Here is a 22,303-nt window from a genome sequence, read left to right on the forward strand (position 1 = left end):
TACTTTAAATATATACTCTTATGAAACTGCAGGTTATTACAATAATCCAACCAGTGTTATTATCTGTATAAAATTTATCTATCAAATATTCAATAAACCATTTCCATTCTTTTATTGAATAAAGTTTGTTATTAAAAGAGAGAACTTCACAAAAGCACATGGTTAAAACTTTGGAACTCCCTGCCATAGGGACCTAAAGGTAAAGGGACCCCTGACCATTAGGTCCAGTCGTGGCCGACTCAGGGGTTGTGGCGCTCATCTCATTTTATTGGCTGAGGGAGCCAGTGTACAGCTTCTGGGTCATGTGGCCAGCATGACTAAGCTGCTTCTTGCGAACCAGAGCAGCGCACGGAAACACCGTTTACCTTCCCGCCGGAGCGGTACCTATTTATCTACTTGCACTTTTGAAGTGCTTTTGAACTGCTAGGTTGGCAGGAGCCATAGGGACCTAGATGGCTTTAAAAGAGGATTAAATAAATTCATGGAGAAGAGGCCTATCGAGCTGGTTATGCTCTGCCTCCACAGTCGGAGGCAGCAATGCTTCTGAATCTGTGGACCATAATTTACCATGTCTGTGAAGAACACTTAATAGCTGGAATTCAGATTGTTGTACTATGGTTGACCTCTGGGACTCCCTGCCACAAGAAGCAGTGATGACCACTAACTTTGGATGGCTTTCAAGGAAGACTAGACAAATTCATGGAGGAGAGAGAGGGCCATTCAAGGCTACTAGCCATGATGGCTCTGCTCTGCTTCCACGGTCAGAGGCAGCAATGCTACTGAATCCCAGTTGCTGGAAACCGCAGGAGGCAAGAATTGCTCTTATGCTCAGGTCCCGCTTGCAAGTTTTCCATTCAAACACCTGGCTGACCACTATGAGAACAGGATGCTGGCCTAGATGGGCCATTGGCCTGACTGAGCAAGCTCTCCTTCGATTCTTGTGTCTGCAATATGGGAATCGCAATGCTGAACTACCTTACATGCTGCCTCGGGCTGATGGGAGTTGTAGTCCAAAACAGCTGGAGGGCAACAGGTTGGGGAAGATTATTCTGATTGCAGTGCCCACTCTCCTCTTACCTGTAAAGGACCCCTGGATGGTTAAGTCCGGTCAAAGGCAACTATGGGGTTGCAGTGTTCATCCTGCTTTTAGGACGAGGGAGCTGGCGTTTGTCCACAGACAACTTTCCGGGTCATGTGGCCAGCATGGGATGCTGTGATGGAAACCAGAGCTCATGGAAACACTGTTTACCTTCCTGCTGGAGCGGTACCTATTTATCTACTTGCACTGGTATGCTTTCAAACCGCTAGGTTGGCAGGAGCTGGGACAGAGCAACGGGAGCTCGCCCTGCCGCGGGGATTTGAACCGCTGACCTTCTGATCGGCAAGCCCAAGAGGCTCAGTGGTTTAGACCACAGTGCCACCTGCGTCCCCTCTTATCTGTGTGCTTGTGTGTCTGTGTGTGTGAAAGAGAGCAAGAGCGCTGTTGTCAGCTGTGACGGAGAGTTGTGTATGTGTGTTGGCAATCCCTGCAGATGCTGCAGGAAATGTCTTCGCTGTTCCCCATTGCTGCCTTTCCTCCATATTCCGTCTCTGAATCCAGTCGCTCCGGAGAGCAGCCTCTGCAGCACACTTCCTGACTCAGACAAAAGGGGTCAGGAAATGCAGCTGTGGCGAGGCTGAATGCTGGGAAGCATGACCCCTTACTCCACCCCACATCCAGGAAATGAGACGGGGCCTGACTGCTGTACAGGGCTGGGCTGGGCTGGGGGTAGAGAGATTGAGAGAGGGAGGGTCGTGGACACACCCAGCAGGAAGCGGGACACCCGCAGTGGTGGCTTGGCTTTGATCAGGGGATGTCTCTCCCTCCAGATGTTCTTGGACTGCACTTTTCCATCATCCCTGGCTACAGACTACGCTGGCTGGGGATGATGGGAATTGCAGTCCAGAGATTTCCTCACGAGGAAAAGGTGTGCAGCAGACAGTTTAAATCAGAGCCAGGGTGGTGTAGCGGTTAGAGTGTTGTACAGTGGTACCTTGGTTCTCAAACACCTTGATACTCAAACAACTTGGAACCCAAACACTGCAAAAGTGTTCCGGTTTGCAGACTTTTTCGGAAGCTGAACGTGCTCCATTCTGAGTGCCACACTTCCCTTTTGAGTGTTACGCTGAGGTCTGTCTGTTTTTGCTATTTATTTTGCGTTTTTGTTTTTGCGGCTTTTTTGTTTTGTTTTTGTGACTGTGTGGAACCCACTTTAGCTACTGATTGATTGATTGTGTGACTGCAGTACATTGTTTATTGCTTTCATTTTATGGATCAATGGTCTTGTTAGATAGTAAAATTCATGTTAAATTGCTGTTTTAGGGGTTGTTTTTAAAAGTCTGGAATGGATTAATCTGTTTTGCAATACTTTCTATGGGAAAGCGCACTTTGGTTTTGGAACACTTTGGTTTTGGAAGGGACTTCCAGAATGGATTAAGTTTGAGAACCAAGGTACCACGGTACTGGGACCTGGGAGAGGCTTGGGTTCAAATCCTCACTTGGCCTTGTGACGTTCACTGGGTGACCTTGGGCCCATTGCTGCTCCTCAGTCTAAATCTACCTCAGAGGGTTGTTGTGTGGGCTAAATGAGGAGGGACAGAACCATGCATGTTACCTTGCTTCTTGGGCGAAAAAAAGGTTCATGCAAAAAACGAAAAGAATTTAAAAAGCGGCACCATAGCGCTTTAAAAGTATGGTGCAAATGTAGCCCTTGCTCTTTTTTAACGTCTGATTTTTATTGGTAATTTTAATGCTGCAATTCCTGGAGCGGCTTGACAATCCATCCCCAGGGAACCATGGAAACCGTAGTTCTGCGAGAGAGGGAATAAGGACCTCCTACAAGAACCCCTCGCAAACTGTATTTCCCAGGAGCCTTTGCAGGAAGCCGTGACTGTTCAAACCGGCACGATACTGCTTTAAGGGTGCACTGGAGATGGGTCTCTGGTGCCACAAATCTGCTTGAAAATAGATAGATAAACTTTATTTGCATTAGCCAACGGCCGTAGCAACATAAAACAAACCGTATATACAATTAAAAAGACGACAATGGGTAAAAAGGGCAATCAAATGACCAAGATTATTTTTCAGATAGTGGCCCTTAATCTCATTGCACCCTTGATAAACCTAGCAATCTTTGCTGTTGTCTGATCATTTTGATCTGATAAAAGAAAGTGTGGCCACAGATGGGCAGCCTGGCATAGTAAGTCAGAGTGGGGTAATGATCCCATTCCTCAGATCTTTATAAAGGGGACAGGACAGGAGAACATGAGCCACTGTTTCCTGATTGCCATCTCCACAGGGGCAGAGTCATTTCTCGGTTGGAATCTTTTGGTATCTGCCCTCAAGTACGGCAGAGGGCATCACACAAATCGGCTTTTTTTTTAATTTGTTAAAGTGACCGTGACAATCCTTGCCCGCTGCTCGGAACCAGAGGGTAGGAGAGGTTATCCCTGCCTCTTGACCTCCTCAAGTGTTGTGTGGGGTTTGTGGTTCCCAATTTGAGACCACCACCTCTAGGGATTTTCCCTGCTGCCCAGGCCCATGTGTGTGTGTGTGTGTGTGTGTGTGTGTGTCCAGCGATGCCATTCTTTGGGTGGAGGTCTCCTGGCCACTGTCCGAGGCTTAGTGGCAGTCGCGTGCGTGAGTCATTGGGCTCCATGCCGGGAGAGTGGGTGGTTGCAGGGACACTGGTCCCCTGTGTCAGCCGGGACACTGCCTCCATTGTGTGCGGCGTCGCCCGGAATCTCGAGGGTTTTGAGCCGAGGTGGGCCAGAGCGCGGTGGGTGGAGCCGGTCTCTACGATGCCCTTTATCCGTCCCGGAGTGACCATTTGCCTTTTACACTGCTGCCACCCCTCCCTCCCCACACAGCTGGAAGCCACGCTGGACCTGACCGAGCGGCGGCAGATCCGCTCCGCCATCCGGGAGCTGCGGCGGCAGGAACTGGAGCGAGACGAGGAGGCGCTGGCATCCAAGCGCTTCCGGACGGAGCGCTGTGCAGAACGGCAGGAGAACAAGGAGAACGTGCTGAGGTGGGTCCTCGGAACCCCTTTCTTTCCCCCTCTAATCTGCTTGCTTAGCCTCTCCTCCCATTGCTTTTAAATAATTGCAGGATCAGTTGCGGAATTTCTAGGGTTGCGGAATTTCTAGGGTTGCGGAATTTCTAGGGCTGCAGGTGGCTTTGCTGATGTGCGTTGCCCTCTACACACGTATCATGCGAATCGGGGAAGACTCCCTTCCTGAAACCCTGGAGAGCTGCTGCCAGCCAGTGTAGGTCGTATTGCACTAGATGGACCAATGGTCTGACTCGGGATAGTGAAGGGCTGTAGCTCAGAGGCAGAACATCTGCTTTGCATGCAGAAAGAAGGTCGCTGGTTCGATTCCTGGCATTTCCAGGTAGGGACGGGAAAGGAAGATCTCCATCTGAAATCCCAGACAGCCTCTGCCGGTCAGTGTAGGCAGTGCTGAACTAGATGGACCCCACTGATCTGATTCAGTATAAAGAACTTTCTAGGAAGGTTTCTGTCCCTGATATGCTGGAGGGGGGGTCAGACAAAAAGCCTCCCTGTCAGCTTACTCGCCAATGGTCTCACAGATCTTAGCCATCACCCCCCCCCGAAGATGTGTCCCTTGTTCCCTACAGATCACTGCGGCTGGAGGAGGAGCAGAAGCAGCAGCAGAAAACTCTGGACATCCTATCCGGGAAGTTGGAAACCATCCAGGATGTGGAGGAACTGACTGCTTTGGTGAGTGGCTTGGGGACCTTCTCTTTTGAACGTGCCAGCCTTGGCTTTTGAAGCAGAGGGGATAAAGAGACCGAACAAAGAGCCAAAGTCCTGCATTCGAATCCTGTCTCTTGCTGTTGGGCAAGCCCCATCCTCTCTCAGTATAAACTGTCTCAGTTTGCAATATACTCGGTACTCGTTTACTTCCGAGATTACCCCCACTTGACCGCTTCGATCTGCCCTTGTAAGAAATGGGTTCTTTTAGTGCGGGAACTCTCTGGGAAACGCTCTGAATTTTCAGAAGCGTGATGTCAATATGAACTTCACGATTGCAAAGTGGCAGGCTGCTGGCTTCCTTCCTGCAGCTTTTTACTTGGGTCTGAGCTGGCTGGGAGTTCTGGATCCGACATTCTCCAGGCTCTGGGGAGATAACTGCCTCGTTTGTCTCTTTCCCCGGCCGCTGCCAAGTGCCTTGGCAAGGAAAGAGTGCCATTTAGTGGCCAGCTCATGTAACTATCCCTGTATTTCAGGGATTTTGTGGGGGGGGGGGGAAAGCACTTTTCCTTCAGAGGGCCACATTCTCTCCTGGGCAACCTTCTGAGGGCCACATGCTGGTGGTGGGTAGGGCCAGAGTCAAAGTCAGATGGAGCAATGAATGTGCACTTTGCCTTAGGACACTAGGCTGGTTTCTGCAGAAACTCCCTTGCCTCTTTCTGCCCTCCAGCCATGCCAGAGGCACTGTTAGAGTCCCAGGACACATCTTGTTCCCTGTTGTCAGAAATCAATCTTTCAGTGAGGCAGCACCTATGGAACTCCCCGCCTCTTGATATCAGGCAGGCAACTTCACTGTACTTTTTTCAGAGCCCACTAAAAACATTTTTTATTTGTTTAGATAAGCCCACCCAGATGCTTAGAACGTTGATGCGACTTTTAATCTGCTTTTACAGTCATACCTTGGTTGTTGAACACCTTGGTACTTGTAGGTTTTGGCTTCCGAACGATCGAAACCTGGAAGTGAGTGTTTCAGTTCTTGAAGATTTTTTAGGAAGCCGAATGTCCGATGGGGCTTCCGCGGCTTCCGGTTGGCTGCAGGAGCTTCGTGCAGCCAATCGGAAGCTGCGCTTGGGAAGTCAAACGTTTCGGAAGTTGAACAGACTTCTGGAATGGATTCTGTTTGACTTCCGAGGCACAACTGTATTTGAGACCTTATAATTCCTTGGTACAGTACTCGTATGTTTCGGCTTCCAAATGATCGAAACCCGGAAGTGAGTGTTCCAGTCATCAAACTTTTTTGGGAAGCCGAGCGTCCGAAGCAGCTTCTGCTATTGTTTCTGGTGCACCTGGTGCAATTGGAAGGCTATTGGAAGCTGCGCCTTGGTTTCCTAATGTTTCGGAAGTCGAATGAACTTCTGGAAAAACAGTCTGTTTGAAAACCAAGGTATGACTGTAATCTATTGTTATTTTAACTTTCTGCAATGGCTGTGAATTTTTCCGAATGATAATTTCATCGTTTTACCTTTGTGGCAAACTAATCACTTTTTTTTGCAATCAAGTACTGCCTAAATTTTGTGAAATAATAATAATAATTTAAAAATCCCAGCCGTTCAAAAGCACCCAGGGAAGGTGTGAGGGGGCTGGAGGGGGCATGGCCCAATGAGAGGGGGTGTGGTTTCCGAAGATGTGTGTACCCCTTCAATACTGTATTTTAGGGTGTCTGGCTGCGCCTTGCAGCCAACAGGTCCCTCCTTGAAAAGCAAGCAGGGTCTTCTCAGTGTTGGCCCCTCCGTTTCACCATGTGGAGATAATCCATGTTTCTCATCGTTTTAAAAAAATGAATAAAAATGACACATTTGTCTAACCAGCGGGTATTCGCGTGCACGTCGGGACTGACAGCATCTATCTTGCCTGCTCCCAGTTGGCCTTGACTTGCGGAGAACGAAGCCAACCTGTAAAAGTGGCTGACCTTTCCTTTTCTCCCATCAGATGCGGGCGGCCAGCGAATACGAGGAACGGAAACTGATCCGTGCCGCCATTCGCAAACTGCGTGCTGAAGAAATTGAAGGTATGACGGGCTCTGACTTAAGTGGAGGAAGAGAGACCTGAAGCCCCCCAGGGTGTTTGTGTGTGTCTTCCAGGAATTGTGAGGGCCGGAAAGGAGGGGGCTGGCGAAAGTGCGGAAGGAACAGCTGAGAGACCATTTTGCTTATTTGTATTTGTTGCTTATTATATACAGTGGTACCTCGGGATAAGTACTTTATTTGTTCCGGAGGTCTGTTCTTAACCTGAAACTGTTCTTAACCTGAAGCACCACTTTAGCTAATGGGGCCTCCTGCTGCCGCCACGCCACCAGAGCACAATTTCTGTTCTTAACCTGAAGCACTATTTCTGGTTTAGCGGAGTCTGTAACCTGAAGCGTATGTAACCTGAGGTACCACTGTATATTTTTAGGACCTAGCGTATTATTGTGGCTCCTTAACAAACTTGTTTTAAATACAGTGGTACCTCGGGTTACAGACACCTCAGGTTACAGACGCTTCAGGTTACAGACTCCGCTAACCCAGAAATAGTACCTCGGGTTAAGAACTTTGCTTCAGGATGAGAACAGAAATTGAGCAGCGGCAGAGTGGTAGCAGCGGGAGGCCCCATTAGCTAAAGTGGTACCTCAGGTTAAGAACAGTTTCAGGTTAAGAACAGACCTCCGGAACGAATTAAGTTCTTAACCCGAGGTCCCACTGTACGGCTTTTTAAAATTATTGAATCCCGCCCTCAGGAACATCCAGTGAAGCTGATTGTTGGAAGATTCAGGGCAGATAAAAGAACCTCTTTGCTCGGTACATTGTTAAACTACGAAACTCACTTCCTCAGGAGGCAGTGATGGCCACTAACCTAGACAGCCAGGACTGTCTTAGGCATATATGGTGCCAGGGTGCAAAGATCCACCCTCCCCCCGTTGCCCAGTCCCAGGCCTCAGCCTCTTGCTGGCTCAGTCACCCCCGAACTTGCGGCACAGAGCCTCCCACAGCAGAAGAGCCTTTCACGGCGCCCTGACCAACGGGTGGTCTCTTCTCCGGACTCAATTCTCGGGCCCTGGGCTCTCGGCCTGGTGCCCCTGAGAGCCCGGCACCCAGGTGCCTCACACCCCTAGTGCCTTTGGGTAAGACAGCCCTGTAAAGGGACCCCTGACCATTAGGTCCAGTTGTGGCCGACTCTGGGGTTGCAACGCTCATCTCGCTTTACTGGCCAAGGGAGCCGGCGTACAGCTTCCGGGTCATGTGGTCAGCATGACTAAGCCGCTTCTGGCGAACCAGAGCAGCGCACGAAAACACCGTTTACCTTCCCGCCAGAGTGGTACCTATTTATCTACTTGCACTTTGACGTGCTTTTGAACTGCTAGGTGGGCAGGAGCTGGGACTGAGCAACGGGAGCTCACACCGTCGCAGGGATTCAAACTGCCAAACTTCTGATCAGCAAGTCCTAGGCTCTGTGGTTTAACCCACAGCGCCACCCGCGTCCCAAGATGGCCCTGTAGACAGCTTTAAAAGAGGATCAAATAAATTTGAGGTGGTGGAGGTTTTCAGTGCCTACTAGCCATGATGCCTATGCTCTGCCTCTATGTTTAGAAGTGGCAAGGCTTCTGAATTCTGGTTGCTGGAAACTGCGGAGGGGGAGAATGGCTCTTTGGGGAGAATCCTGCTTGTGGGTTTCCCAGGGGAGGCATCTAGTTGGCCACTGGGAGAAGAGGATGCTGGACTAGATAGGCCATTGGCTGGATCCATGCTGGTGGTGGGCGGGCCTGGGCCCCACCCGCCTGTCAACTATGCAGAAAAGCATGCTGCCCAACCAATTGGCAGTGAGGACAGCTGCGGGGCATGCTGATTGGTGCATTCCTCAGCCGCCGCCATTCAGTTGTGTGGCAGCAGGTGGAAGGATGGTGGGAACAGCTGAAGAGCGTGCGGGAAGAGGATCCGCTGGCCAGAGGAGAGGCAGCACGGGGGCCTTGCGGAAGTCAGTTGAGGGCCGTATGCGATGAGTTGCAAATATGTGCCGGGAAGCGAACCTCCAGAGGCAAAACCTGCTTTATTTGTTCTCTTCCTCTCTTAAGCTGCAGCTTTGGCGGGGAAAGCTTACTACAACCGGCGGGAGACGGATGAGGCCCTGGGGGTCAAAGGAAGGGAAGGAAACACAGCGGACGGGGGCATCTCTGAGGTGAGCGGAAGTCATGTGCAAGAAGAAGGTCACAAACGTACAAATCAGCTCTTCTTTCTGCCTCTCCTCCAACCTCCCAACCTCCACCCATTCCATTCCTCACGCACTTCACCTTGTAATGAATTCTTTCACAGATTGGCCGAAACGTTGCTGAGTCTAAGTACGCAATGTGAAATAGTGCGCATTTGGAGTTTGTGAAATTTAAAGAAAAAGGAATGTGACACTGAAAGAAATAGGGAAAAACTGGGCCCCTGCATATCATATAAAGACCCTCTATTTAAAACTTTTTCTTATGAGGCAATAATCCATATTTTTATTTATAGACATATTTATGGACATATTTTAAAGCCGATTTTGCACCCCCACCCACCTGCACCCCTGGTGGGAGCCTTCCTCGCCACCCCCTAGCTATGTCCCTGCCGGGAAGCTGCCTTAGATGTAGTCAAATCCCCTGATCCATCCATCTCAATATTGCCTACACTGACTGGCAGCAGCAGCGGATCTCCTGGATTCTAGGCATGGATTTTCTGCCTGCCCTACGTAGAGATGCCATTGGCGACCGAACCTAAACTGTGGCTGTCCAGGTGTTGTTGCACAGCTAATGGGATCAGGGACGGTGGGAGTTTTAGCTTGGAGGGCCACAGATTCTTCGCGCCTTTCCTAGGAGGTCTGGGGTGAGCCGAGGGGTGTGGTTTGCAGGGGTTCCTCTTGGAAGGGCCATTGGTTGCTGCCGTTTCGGTCCTTGTTCAGTTTGGCAGGACTCGGGGCTCACCTGTGAGCATCGCGCCCTGCAGGGTTTGCGGGAAATGCAGCGTTGCAGATTTAGGTTTCCCGAGCAGTGGTGTGGGCTGTCCACTAGATGGCAGTTTTTTCCCGGGGAAAAAAGAGAGGAAGATTTTGGTCTAGCCCAGGTCCTTGCTTAGAACCTTGTTTCTGATGACGGATGTCTGGCGTCTCCATGCTCACCCCCCCTCCAACTCACCCCCCCCCACCACCTAGATGGACTTGCAGAAACATTTGTCTTCCCTCTGTGGGGTTTTGCTCACTTTGAACTCCAATCCATGAAGATGGGCGTGCATACATACACACACACACACACACACACACACCCTAATTCAGTCATGGTGAATTTTTAAAAAGAGAGCCGTGTTCTCCATTTATACAGGCACATGCTGCGGCCCCAAGCCAAATCACTGCCTCCCTCTGCCAGTTTGCTTTTTGGAAAAGACATGCGATGTGGGTGGGGGGGGGGCCCTATGGTAGTTTTGGACGTCAACTCCCTCCAGCCCACCCTCCTCCCCAGCCGAGTTGGAAGCTGTAGTTCAAAAATGGCTGCGCTGACCGTGGCCGGTGGAAGTTGTAGTCCGGGAACACCTGGAGGGCACTGGATGCTTGGCGAAGGCTGCCTTCAAACCGTCGTGTGGGTGGTCCCTCCCCTGCTGCCCCCCCCCGTGCAAAGCCCCCTCTCAAATTTCTCCTCCCTCCGCGCCCCCCCCACCCAAATTCCCACATTCTGTTCAGCATCTTTGAAAAAGAGTCAGGGGACCGGGGACTGTGGTTGCCTAGCAACCCAGAGTTAACCTGGATGGATGGATTATTTTGAGGAGGGGGCTGCATCTGGTTGCTTAGCAACCGTTCCCACATAGATGCACGCTCTGCCTAATTGTTCCTTGTGGTAGGGGGATCGGCTCCCTAATTTCAGCAGCTCCCATAGTTTTGGACACTCCAAGACACGCCGAGTCTTGTTTTGGAGAAAAGGACCTGATGAGAGCCTTTGGATGGGTGTGACAAGGTTGTGTGTGTGTGTGTGTGTGTGTTTGTGTCTACACATCTGCTGGATGCTGCCCTCGGCTGGCCGTCACCAAACCTTTGTCTGCCTCTCAGATTCTTTCTCTGAGGTGCTACACCTGACCTGTTGTGTGGTGATTTGGGGACACCTCCCCACAGGTGAATAAAGACCTTGCTTAAAAAACGAAATAAAAAAACCTGGATCCTTGATTCCAAGGCGATTCAGAATCCTCTTGCCGTCGCAAACGCAAGTCGCTGCTGCGACTCTGCACATGCACAGACACCCGTAAGGATGAAAAGCCCATCCTTTGGAAGCTACTTTTATAATCAGGCATCGAAAGGGTGTGGCAATATGCGAGTGGATGTTTGTGCCTGCAGGTGTGCTCAGGTGAGGTCGCCGAGTCGTATGCAGAGTGATGCCGGCTGACGCCGCGTTTTCTCTCTCTCATCTCTCCTCAGGTGCAGGAGCGGGAATTGATCAGGGCCCAGATCCGGGAGCTGCGAAGCCAGCAGCGGCAGGAAGCGAAGCCAGCAGACATGCCGGGTGAGTCTACCTCTGCGATCAAGGGTCGGGGAACTAAGGGGTGGGGTTTCTCTCTTCCGCCGGTCGTGACCTTCCTTCCCACCCCTCCTTTCTGGCAGACTCCTCCACCCCCGTGGGAACTCTCCTGCTTCTGGACCCTGTCGCTGGCCAAGCACCCGCCGAGCCACCCTCGCTGTCAGAGAGCGGGCCGGATCCAGAGTCGAGCGCCGAGGCCAGCTCCCGAGACAGCGACTCCAGGACTGAATCGCCTCCCGCTTCCGAGGAGGAGACGGGCACCGGCCGCATTTCCGCTCCAGAAGACAGTGAGGGGTTGAGGGCTCCCGAAGGAGGGTCCGCTTCCAGCCAGCCTCCCCAAGGGCAGCCAGATGCTCCAAGCATGGCGAGCGATTCCTTCCAGGAAGAGCAGGCTTCCCCGAAATTACCGCGCGAAGAGACTCCGAGAGAACAGGTATGTGGGCGCCATTCCCCCTAACCTCACAGGAAAGGGATGAATAGTGCAGGTGTGGGGAGAGGTTTGCCACCCAAGGGCCACATTCCCTTCTGGGCAACTTTCCAGGGGCCGCATGCTGGAGATGCGAGAGGTCAGGGGTCAAAGTGGGTGGGGCAACGAATGAACATTTTACCTCTGTACAGTCGGGTAGTTTCTATACAGCTCTCCATCCTTCATTTTGAGGGTTCGAGGACACTTTCTAGGCAAGCAGGAACTTTCAGGGTGCACGTGAGGTGCTGTGTGGCCTTGGGGCGAGGGGTGTGGCTGGTAGGGAGGGAAGAAGGCATCATTTGCCCTTCTGCCTAGTACAGTGGTACCTTGGGTTACATACGCTTCAGGTTACAGATTCCGCTAACCCAGAAATAGTACCTCGGGTTAAGAACTTTGCTTCAGAATGAGAACAGAAATCGTGCTCCGGCGGCGTGGCGGCAGCAGGAGGCCCCATTAGCTAAAGTGGTGCTTCAGGTTAAGAACAGTTTCAGGTTAAGAACGGACCTCCGGAACGAATTAAGTTCTTAACCAGAGGTACCACTGTACAGCGGTACCTTGGTTTAAGAACAGCCCTGTTTACGAACTCTGCAAAACCGAAAGTAGCGTCCCCGGTTTGAGAACTTTACCTCGGTCTAAGAACGGAATCCGAATGGTGGAAGGACACCGGCGGCGGGAGGCCTCATTAGGGAAAGCGCACCTCGGTTTAAGAACGGTTTTGGTTTAAGAACGGACTTCCGGAACGGATTGAGCTCGTAAACCGAGGTACCACTGTAAAGGCTACAAATCGGGTGATCAGCAGGTGGGTGGGACCTGCCTCAGGCAAAATTTGGCCCGTGAGGAAGAGAGGGGCAGACACAGATCTGGTGGGGTGAATTCTGGCTGCTCTTCTGAGATCTGCCAACCTGCGTGGCTGGGCAATGGGTTCGATTTTTACCCTGTTTTCTCTCCAACCTCCCGCAGGATGCACCTCAAGCCCCCAAGCAGGAAGCGGGTGTCGTGGACAGCAGAGAAAGTGGTAAGGTCTTGAGCCAAGCATAACAGGCTGGTGGACATTGGTTGATGGGTGCTGGGTTGCAGTGGGGGTGCTGAGCCCATTAAGAGGGGGGCTGCCTTTGGGATGCTGTGGGTCAGCCTGCACTAGATATGCTGTTAGCTGCAGCCAGTGCGGCTGGGGAATTGTAGGCCCCCAAACATGAGGATGTCAAAATGTGCCTTCGACGGAGCCAAAGCCCTTGCTCCATCTAGCTCAGTGTTGTCTACACTGACCGGCAGCAGCCCTCCAGTGGTTTTTGGACAGGGATATTTCGTTTCCAGTCCTAACTGGAGATGTTGCATGGCAGCGAACCCGGCACCTTCTGCATGCAGAGCAGATGCGCTACGGCTGAGCTGGTGGCCCTTCGCCATACTTGAGCCAGAAACTTGGTCAATCTGGCTCAGTATTTTCTATCTACACCAGGCATCCCCAAACTTGGCCCTTCAGATGTTTTTGGGACTACAACTCCCATCATCCCTAGCTAACAGGACCAGTGGTCAGGGATGATGGGAGTTGTAGTCCCAAAAACATCTGGAAGGCCGAGTTTGGGGATGCCTGATCTACACCAACCGCCTGCGTTTCCCAGCCCTGCCCGGAGATCTTGGGAATTCAACCTGCGACATTCTGCATGCAAAGCAGATCCTCTACTGCTGACCTATGACCTTCCCCCATATCATCGGAAGCTGCTTTATGTTAAGTCCATCTAGCTCAGTACTGTCAACACTGACTGGCAGCAGCTTCCCGGAGTTTCTGACCAGGGCCTCTTCCTGCCCTACCTGTAGATGCCTCTAGGGATTGAGCCAGGCACCTTTTGCACACAAATTAGATGCCCGGCCAGTGGTCCACCTAGGCCAGTGCTGCCTCCACCGACCTGCAGCAGCTCTCCAGGGATTCACAACCGTACCCAGAGATGTCATCGGGGATCGAACCTGGAACCTTTTGCATGCAAAACGGATGCATTACCGCTGAACTGTGTTCCATCCCCGAGTGGAGTCCTTTCCCTTCTGCCGAAAGAGAGCTATGTGTTTGTCGTGCATGTACTCCCACTAGCCCCAACCGGCAGCCCACACCTTCCTTTCTAGAAACCCTACCCGTGTCTGGAATCACGGTGTGTGTGTGTGTGTGTGTGTGTGTGTGTGTGTGTGTGAAGCAAACCCTCTCAGGCACCCCAGAGCTCTCTGGCCACAGGCTGGCCTTGACGGCGCGGCGTCGCTTATGAGAGTTGAGTGCGAGCCCCAAGAGAGATAATAATAATAATTTAATAATTTATCATTTATACCCCTGCCCATCTGGCTGGAGATGCCCCATCTAGCCTTTAATCCCGGCAACATCCTTGCCCAAGCCTTAGACCTCGTCCTCTCTTCACCCCAGCTGCAATTTTGGAAAAACTCCGGCCACCCCTGCCCCATCCTCTGTCAGACTCCACAAAGACGGGGTCAGGCCCCTTGACCCGGATCTGCTGCAAAGGGAGTCCGGGGTCTGCCCTGGCCCAGGGAGACATGCCCCCTTGTTTTGGGCCCTGGGCCTCTCTCTGCGGTTGTCCTTGCATCCCCTCCCTGCTTTCCCCCCTTCTGCCAGGCAGTGTCTAAGGCTTCCTCCGAGGGCCATGAAAGGGAATCTGTTGCTCCGCCAAGCTGGACCTTTTGCATTCCTTCTCCCAATAAGGTCAGGAACGGCTCCTCGCTCCATCCTCAGCTGCCTTCTCCACCCCCCCCCCATCCCGTCTTCCTTTCTCCTCTGGGTTTTGCTCTGTCCCAGTCTCTCTCTCCTCCCCGCCCCCCCCCTTGTTCCCTGCCAGATTGAGGAGACTCCAGGGCCCCCTTTTGCAAACATATTCTCCCACCACTTTGACTGAATCTCCAATCTTCGGTCACGTTCCTTGTTGCCCCTCTTGCCTTCTTAACTTTCCCGAAGGGTGCAGAGACTCCCAAGAGTTTGGCGAGGCCGGCTGCGGAAACCAACGGGAGGTGGTTTTTTAAAAAATAAAAAAAACACATTGACGTCTTTTGTTGCTCTTCTGCAGTTCATCACCCTGGGATCTTTCGGGAGGGAGGGCGAATCGTAAATCCAGTGCTTAATAACAGTCGGAAAGGAATAATTATGAAGAGTCGTCCTTTCCTCTGGCCCCAAAGTTCAGCCACAGGGCAGAAGTTGTGCCTCTTCTTGCACAACAAAAACACACACACATGGAATGGGAACTCCTGGCAACGAGAATTCTTACAAGTGGGGAACTGGGACAGGCTGTCCTGCTATCCCATGTTTTTGAAGACTTTTTGCATCATTATCATCTATTAAGGCCAGGCACCATCACCCCCCTTCGCAGCTATTATTATGGCTGTAACTGAGTGACAGGACATCAGCCTTGCCTGCGCAAGGTCGTCCTGAGTTCAATCCTCCGGCTGAGAAAAGACCCCTGCCTGAATCCCTGGAGAGCTGCTGCCAGTCCGAGTGGACAGTACTGTGCTAGATGGACCCAATTGCCTGACTTGGTATAAGGCAGCTTCCTACATTGATTTTAGAATGAATTGATTTTAGAATGTATTTTAATTAATTGATTGTGATTTTATGTAAACTGTGTTACTTTTATTGTTGTTAGCCGCTCTGAGCCCGGCTTCAGCTGGGGAGGGTGGGATATAAATTTATTATTTTTATTATTATTATTATTATTATTATTATTATTATTATTATTATTACATTCCACTTCAATCTGGCCTTTTATCCAGAACAGTGACGACTAGAGTCTTAGCTCTTTTTTAAGCAGAAGGTGCTAGAAGCTCAGTGACAGATGGTGCCTGCTTTGTGCATAAGTAGGTCTCAGGTTCAGCATCTCTGGGCAGGGCTGGGAAAATTCAGCTTGGTGTTCTCGACACTGACTGGCAGCAGCTCTCCAATGGAGATGCCTGAAGGGGCCATTGGGGTTTCACCTGGGGCCTTCTGCATTCCAAGCAGGTGCTCTGCCACCAAGCTACGCTCCTTCCCCACTGGAGAACCCCTTTGTCTAACCCCATGGTTCCCAACGTGGGGCAATTTGATTTTTAAGGGGGGCAATTCGAGAAAGAGCTATTAACAGTGAATGGCCTTTTAGGCTTCCTCCACATGAATAGGAGTTCACTTTTTGAATAATAAGAATTATATGTCACGGGGGGGGGGGGGGGGGCGGGCATCAGAACCACTGATCTAAGCCCTTGAGAAGCTTCAGAACCATTCATTTAACATAGCTTCATTTCTCTCCCCCCCCCGACAGTTTCCTCAGCAGCTCCATCCAGTGCCACCCCCCAGACCCCTGCCCCTCCAGATGCCCGCTGCGGTGAAACCACACAACCGACGCCACGCCAGGCAACCAGCACAGGTAACAACCGTCTGGCCTAGCAACGGATTGCTTCATGGCTGTGTTAGGGGGATGTTCATTCTCTCTCTCTCTTTCTCTGTGGCATAGTTGCTACTTATCTAACAGGACAGGGGAACCTTGGTGCCAGAGGTGGCATTGTGTGGGTTTTGTTTCAGCCCCCTCCCAGGTGTTTTGCATTATTTTAATTTTTATTATGCCTTTCAAAGGAAGCTGCCTTAGAATCATAGAAACGTAGAGTGGGAAGGGACCCTGAGAATCATCTAGCCCCATGGTTCCCAACATGGGGCACACGCAACACGAGGGGGGGGGGCAATTTGATTTTTAAGGGGGGCAATTTGGAAGCTTGTTTAGACCAATGTGAATAAGAAAAGAATTATATGTCACTGGTGGGGGGGGGATCAGGATTTTAGAGATGCTTAGGTGGGGCATGGGATGCAGGTGGTGCTGTGGGTTAAACCACAGAGCCTAGGACTTGCCGATCAGAAGGTTGGCGGTTCGAATCCCCGCAACAGGGTGAGCTCCTGTTGCTCGGTCCCTGCTCCTGCCAACCTAGCAGTTTGAAAGCGCGTCAAGTGCAAGTAGATAAATAGGTACCACTCCGGCAGGAAGGTAAATGGCGTTTCCGTGCGCTGCTCTGGTTCGCCAGAAGCGGCTTAGTCAAGCTGGCCACATGACCCGGAAGCTGTACGCCGGCTCCCTCGGCCAATAAAGCAAGATGAGCGCCACAACCCCAGAGTCGGCCACGACTGGACCTAATGGTCAGGGGTCCCTTTACCTTTACCTAGGTGGGGCATGGCCAAAAATGGTTGACAACCACTGGTCTAGTTCAACCCTCTGCAATGCAGGAATATGCAATAGTCCCATATGGGGATCAAACCTGCTGAGCTTTCCAGGCCCAACAGTAGACTTAGGAATATACGAAGCTGCTTTATACCGAGTCAGACTGTTGGTCCATCTACCTCAGTAATGTCGACACTGACTGGCAGCAGCTCTCCAGGGTTTCAAGCAGGGGACGTTTTCTGGAGGGTACTGTTGGGGATCAAGCCTGCGGCCTTCTGCATCCCAAGCAGTGCTCTTACCGTTAAGCCGCAGCCCTTTTTAAAAAGGAACATAGGAAGCTGCCTTTATACTGAGTCCCCTCGTCACTCCATCTAGCTCCATGTCGTTTACACTGGGTGGCAGCAGGAGCTCGCTAGTGTTTCAGGTCTCTCCCAGCCCTACTTAGAGTTTTTGGGAATTTGAATCTGGGACACTTTACATGCAAAACAGAAGCGCCTCCACTGAGCCACGGCCATTCTGTACAGAAGAAATCGGTCATTAGTATAATAGGACCTGCATTTTCGGTCTCTCTGCCTGGACATCAATCAGAGGGACGCGGGTGGCGCTGTGGGTAAAAGCCTCAGCGCCTAGGGCTTGCCGATCGAAAGGTCGGCGGTTCGAATCCCCGCGGCGGGGTGCGCTCCCGCTGCTCGGTCCCAGCGCCTGCCAACCTAGCAGTTCGAAAGCACCCCCGGGTGCAAGTAGATAAATAGGGACCGCTTACTAGCGGGAAGGTAAACGGCGTTTCCGTGTGCTGCGCTGGCTCGCCAGATGCAGCTTTGTCACGCTGGCCACGTGACCCGGAAGTGTCTCCGGACAGCGCTGGCCCTCGGCCTCTTGAGTGAGATGGGCGCACAACCCCAGAGTCTGTCAAGACTGGCCCGTACGGGCAGGGGTACCTTTACCTTTACTTTACCTGCCTGGACATCAGGCAAATGCTTTTGCTCTACTCAGTTAGATGCCTGCTTGAAGCATTTTTGTTTAAGCAAGACTACCCAGACACTCAGGATACTGAGATGTGTTTTATCCCTCTTTAGGAAGGTGCTGTGGTCTAAAGCACTGAGCCTCTTGGGCTTGCCGATCAGAAGGTCGGTGGTTCAAATCCCCACGACTGGGTGACCTCCCGTTGCTCGGTCCCTGCTCCTGCCAACCTAGCAGTTAGAAAACATGCCAGTGCAAGTAGATAAATAGGTACCGCTCCGACAGGAAGGTAAACGGCATTTCCATTCTCTGCTCTGGTTTTGGTGTTCCGTTGCACCAGAAGCGGCTTAGTCATGCTGGCCACATGACCCAGTAAAACTGGCTGTGGACAAACGCCGGCTCCCTTGGCCTGAAAGCGAGATGAGTGCCACAACCGCAGAGTCGTCTGCAACTGGACTTAACTGTCAGGGGTCCTTTACCTTTTTATACCTGTTTTTAAATTGAGCTTTTTTTTTTTTAAAAAGTGTTCTTTTATATATTTGCAAACCAACAAGAGGTTTTCCAACAATCAAGCAGCATATTTTTTTTTTGCTTAAGTAAATGTTAGAAAATGGAGTAAAAATAGCTTTACAAAACGTTAACAACAATACAGAAAATGACAGCAGGTCATTAATAGTACATAGTCATCTTAATAGTACATAGTGCTTATTTTAGTTAATAAATTGTGTATACTGCTGGATTGTAGAAAAGAAAAGAATAACCCTCAAAGCAGCTTATTAAAAAAACAACAACAATGGAATCATCAGTAAAAGAAAAGATAGAAACAACTATTTAAAACCTTCAGAAAAATAATTAACATCACTGATAAACTTCCCCCTCCAATAAAAACACCTGTCAGCATTTTATATGTCTGAATAGTGTTTGCCTAAACCATTTTTTTTTGTAGCAGACACCACAAAGAGTGCAGTGAAGACACTGTCTAATATCAATCGGCAGGGAGTTCCAAAGAGTGGGAATAGATTACAACATCTCTCAGCCTTAGCCAGCACAGCCAAGTTGTAGTTTGAAACATCTGGAGGGCATCAGGTTGGGGAAGGCTGCATGAGTGAGTGTTTTGGATTTTCTCAGCTCGTACATGTGGCTAAATGGAGTGGGCAGCGTTTCTTTGCTGGGGTGGTGTGAGGAGGGTTCGCCTCTTTCCATATGAACCTCTTTCCATATGAACCTACCTGGACCATGAGATCATCTTCTGAGGCCCTTCCTCACGTGCCTCCTCCTCCAGAGGTCTGGAGGGTGGCAACACGAGAACGGGGCCTTCTCTGCAGTGGCTCCCTGTCTGTGGAATTCTCTCCCCAGGGAAGTTCGCCTGGTGCCTTCATTATAACCCTTAGGCAAAAATGTTCCTCTTTCACCTGGCCTTTGGCTGATCAATTGGGCGGTTCATAAAAAAACTTGAATTGAATTGAAATTTCAGCCTTTACAACGTAGGAAAACGGCCAAGTAAACAGCTGTTTTTGTGGAGGAGGCTCAAGATATTAACTGATATGCATGAAATTTCAGATATAGCTATATAATCCCTAGTGTAGTAAGACAAGACCTTTGGAGCAGGCATTAAAAAAAAAAGTTTCTTATGAACCGCCCTACTGATCAACACCCAATGCCCTTTTAAGATGTGTGGTGGAAATGTGGTTATTTAGTTGGCTGGTGCGCAGTGCTGATAAAACCAAGGTTGCCTGTTCGATCGCCAGCTGCATATTCCTGCATTGCTGGGCGTAGGGCTAGAATTCAGTGTATCCCAAACTTGCATTTCCAGCTGTTTGTGGACTACAACTCCCATCATCCCTAGCTAGCAGGACCAGTGGTCAGGGCCGATGGGAATTGTAGTCTGAAAATGGCTGGAGAACAAAGTTTAGGAAACACTGGATTAAACGATCCTCGGGGTCCCTTCCAAATCTGTTTTTTTTTACAAACTGGCGATTTTGAGCTTCCTAACTTTAATCTTCCTTCCAGAGGGAAGGACTCTGAGAGCCGCTCACACTGTCTGTGCTGGCGAAGCTCCTTCTGTTATTGTTTTAAGTGCGTATAAACTCTGGGAGGAGCTCAGAAGCATTCTTGGCCAGATTCCCAGCTGGGTGATGCATAAACTCTCCTCTGTTCCCAAGCCGACATGCACGCCCCTTTCCCTCTCTCTGTCTTGCAGATTCCCGGCGGGATCAACCCTTCCAGCGATCCGGCTCTGTGCTGGACCGCGCACGGAAGTTCAGCTCGGAGCCCCCCAAGCCGGCGGGCTCTGCTGCCACCCCCCGGAAGGTGGAGAGTGCGGGCAAAGGCACCCGGATCCTGCAGCAGCAGCAACAGCTCCTGAACCCCCCGTGTGCAGGAGACTTACCTGTCGGGGCACGGGGTGGCAGCAGTGGCGCTGCCAGTCGTACCCTCCAGGATGCCAGCAGGGGTGCAGAGGAGCAGCAGCCGGCCAAGCCCTCCGCCATCCAGGCAAAGACCGGGACAGTGAGGCCTCCTACCGAGAGTCCGGCCGGCCCTAAAGAGGCGGCCGGCCCCCGGGGGCGGAGCCAGGCCGGCCAATGGCAGGGGAGCAAGTGGGCACCTGCCCGCCCCTCTGCTGAAAACACTCCGGGGAGCTCCTCCGGCTCAAAGGAGCCCCATGTCCCCCCGCTGAGCTCTTCCTCCTCCCGCAGCCCTCTGCCAGCCCGGGCGCGCAACCTCGGCGCCACCGAGCCCAGCGACGAGATGAAGACCCTCTTCACCATCGAGATCAAGGATGGCCGCAGCCAGCCCCTCAGGAGCCAGATCGTGGGGACCCCAGGGAACCAGCGGGCAGGTGAGTGGCTCCGCGGGTTGTGCATTTGCGTTACCGTCCAGCGCCCTCGGAAGTTGGCGCGGGTGCAAGAGTGTCTTATAGGCACTTCTTGCCTGCTCTGCGGAAGTTCTGTAGGGAGAGCACCAATTTGTTCGTGGTAATTGCTGCATCGCAGTGGGTCAGACTAGACAACCCATGAGGTCCCTACCTCCCACTCTGTGATTCTGCTTCTTCTCGGTTTGGCTCCTTTTGGACAGAATCGTTTATTTACTGCGTTTCTTTCCTGCAAAGAGCTCAAGGCAGCGCACGTGGTTCTACCTCCGTTCTCACAACAACCCTGTGAGGTAGGTCAGGCTGAGAGATCGTGACTGACCCAGAGTTGCCCAGTGAGTTTCACCTGGTTGAGTGTGGATTCGAACCTCAATCCCTCCCGGGTTCTAGTCGGACACTCTAACTATTCCATGATGGCACAATTGCCACCAGACATCCCATAAAGTGACTTTTGAAGTGGATCTGGTCTTGTAGGAACCTTCAAGGCAAGTGAGGAGAATTTTGCCGAAAGGAGTGGAATTTCCAGGACGGCAGGCAGGGCAGAGAATGTGTGTTTTGCACCTTGTGGATTTCTCCCCTGATTAAAGTTCTGCGCAGAGAAGCATCTTTCCCTGTCTGTGGCACTACCTGCTTGGTGAATTTCTGCCTCTTCTGCACGCATTAAAGCTCAGAGCCTTTGCCCACAAAATGCCAGCCGATTTGCCCCCAAAATAGGAAATTGCAGGACAGACTTGGGTGGGTGGGTGTAGTTTGGTCTGGCAAACCTCCTGCAGGGAGAGTCAAAAATCTTCAGAGAAATTGGGACAAAATGCCATGAGCCTGCATGGAAATGGCAGCCTCTGCTTTGCCGGCAGAGGCTTGTCTCCTGCTGTAGAGTTGCAAGCGCTGCTTTGCACCAGAAACCCCCTTCCAGAGTTACTTTGTGCAGCGCAAGTCAGAATGTTGGTCCATCTAGGTCAGTGTTGCCTTCACTGGCTGGCAGCAAAGGCTCTGCAGGGAATCCTTTCCAGCCCAACCTGGAGAGGCTGAACCCAGGACCTTCTGCCAGCGCTTTTTGCATGAAGCTACAACCCTCTATTCTGCAAAATTGCATTTTGTTGCGGGGACTTAAAGCACTCTCCTCTCCTAGTTGCTTCCAGGTTGCCACTGCCCCTTTATAAGGGAATATATCTGTTATCCATAAGGTTTAAAAGGCTAGAGATTTGGGCGATGCTGGCTTCTCCTCTGGCTAGTAGGAATTTGCAGCTGCGGGCTGCATAGGTAATTCAGCAAACTGCCTTACACTGTTGGCCCATCCAGCTCAGCATTGTCTGCACTGACCGGCAGCAGCTCTCCGGGGGTTTTCAGGCAGGGGACATGCCCACCTGGAGGGGCTGCTGGAGATTGAACCTGCGACCTTCTGCATGCAAAGCAAGCAGATAATCTGCCCCGCTGAGTTTACAGCCCTTCTCTTGAGGATAAATTAAGATTTTAGTCCCCAGGGTTTTGGTTTGGTTTTTTTTTTAAAGAGCTGAATTAAATAGGAAGCTG

General features: G+C 51.3%; 1 protein-coding gene and 1 long non-coding RNA gene across 9 annotated transcripts in view; one reads left to right on the plus strand and one right to left on the minus strand.

Annotated features, from left to right (window-relative positions):
- SMTN (smoothelin) overlaps nucleotides 1–22,303 on the plus strand; it is an 80,097-nt gene that overhangs the window by 21,616 nt on the left and 36,178 nt on the right. For 6 of the 8 annotated variants that reach the window (XM_079956537.1, XM_079956538.1, XM_079956542.1 and 3 more), the window contains exons 3-11: nucleotides 3,910–4,070; nucleotides 4,682–4,784; nucleotides 6,747–6,825; nucleotides 8,866–8,969; nucleotides 11,217–11,301; nucleotides 11,400–11,749; nucleotides 12,743–12,797; nucleotides 16,060–16,164; nucleotides 20,105–20,743. In XM_079956537.1, the coding sequence (XP_079812663.1) occupies nucleotides 3,910–4,070; nucleotides 4,682–4,784; nucleotides 6,747–6,825; nucleotides 8,866–8,969; nucleotides 11,217–11,301; nucleotides 11,400–11,749; nucleotides 12,743–12,797; nucleotides 16,060–16,164; nucleotides 20,105–20,743 (1,681 nt within the window). Of the gene's footprint in view, nucleotides 1–3,909; nucleotides 4,071–4,681; nucleotides 4,785–6,746; nucleotides 6,826–8,865; nucleotides 8,970–10,724; nucleotides 10,762–11,216; nucleotides 11,302–11,399; nucleotides 11,750–12,742; nucleotides 12,798–16,059; nucleotides 16,165–20,104; nucleotides 20,744–22,303 lie in introns of those variants that run through there. The other 2 variants (XM_079956540.1, XM_079956544.1) reach the window with 2 other exon arrangements.
- Nucleotides 133–20,387, minus strand: LOC307205142. The gene is made up of 3 exons (XR_013833908.1): nucleotides 20,294–20,387; nucleotides 449–2,994; nucleotides 133–193 (listed from the first exon to the last, which is right to left on the minus strand). It is a non-coding gene; the product is annotated as an uncharacterized lncRNA (long non-coding RNA).

Source organism: Podarcis cretensis (genome assembly GCF_951804945.1).
Source record: "Podarcis cretensis genome assembly, chromosome: 16".
Lineage (NCBI taxonomy): Eukaryota > Metazoa > Chordata > Lepidosauria > Squamata > Lacertidae > Podarcis > Podarcis cretensis.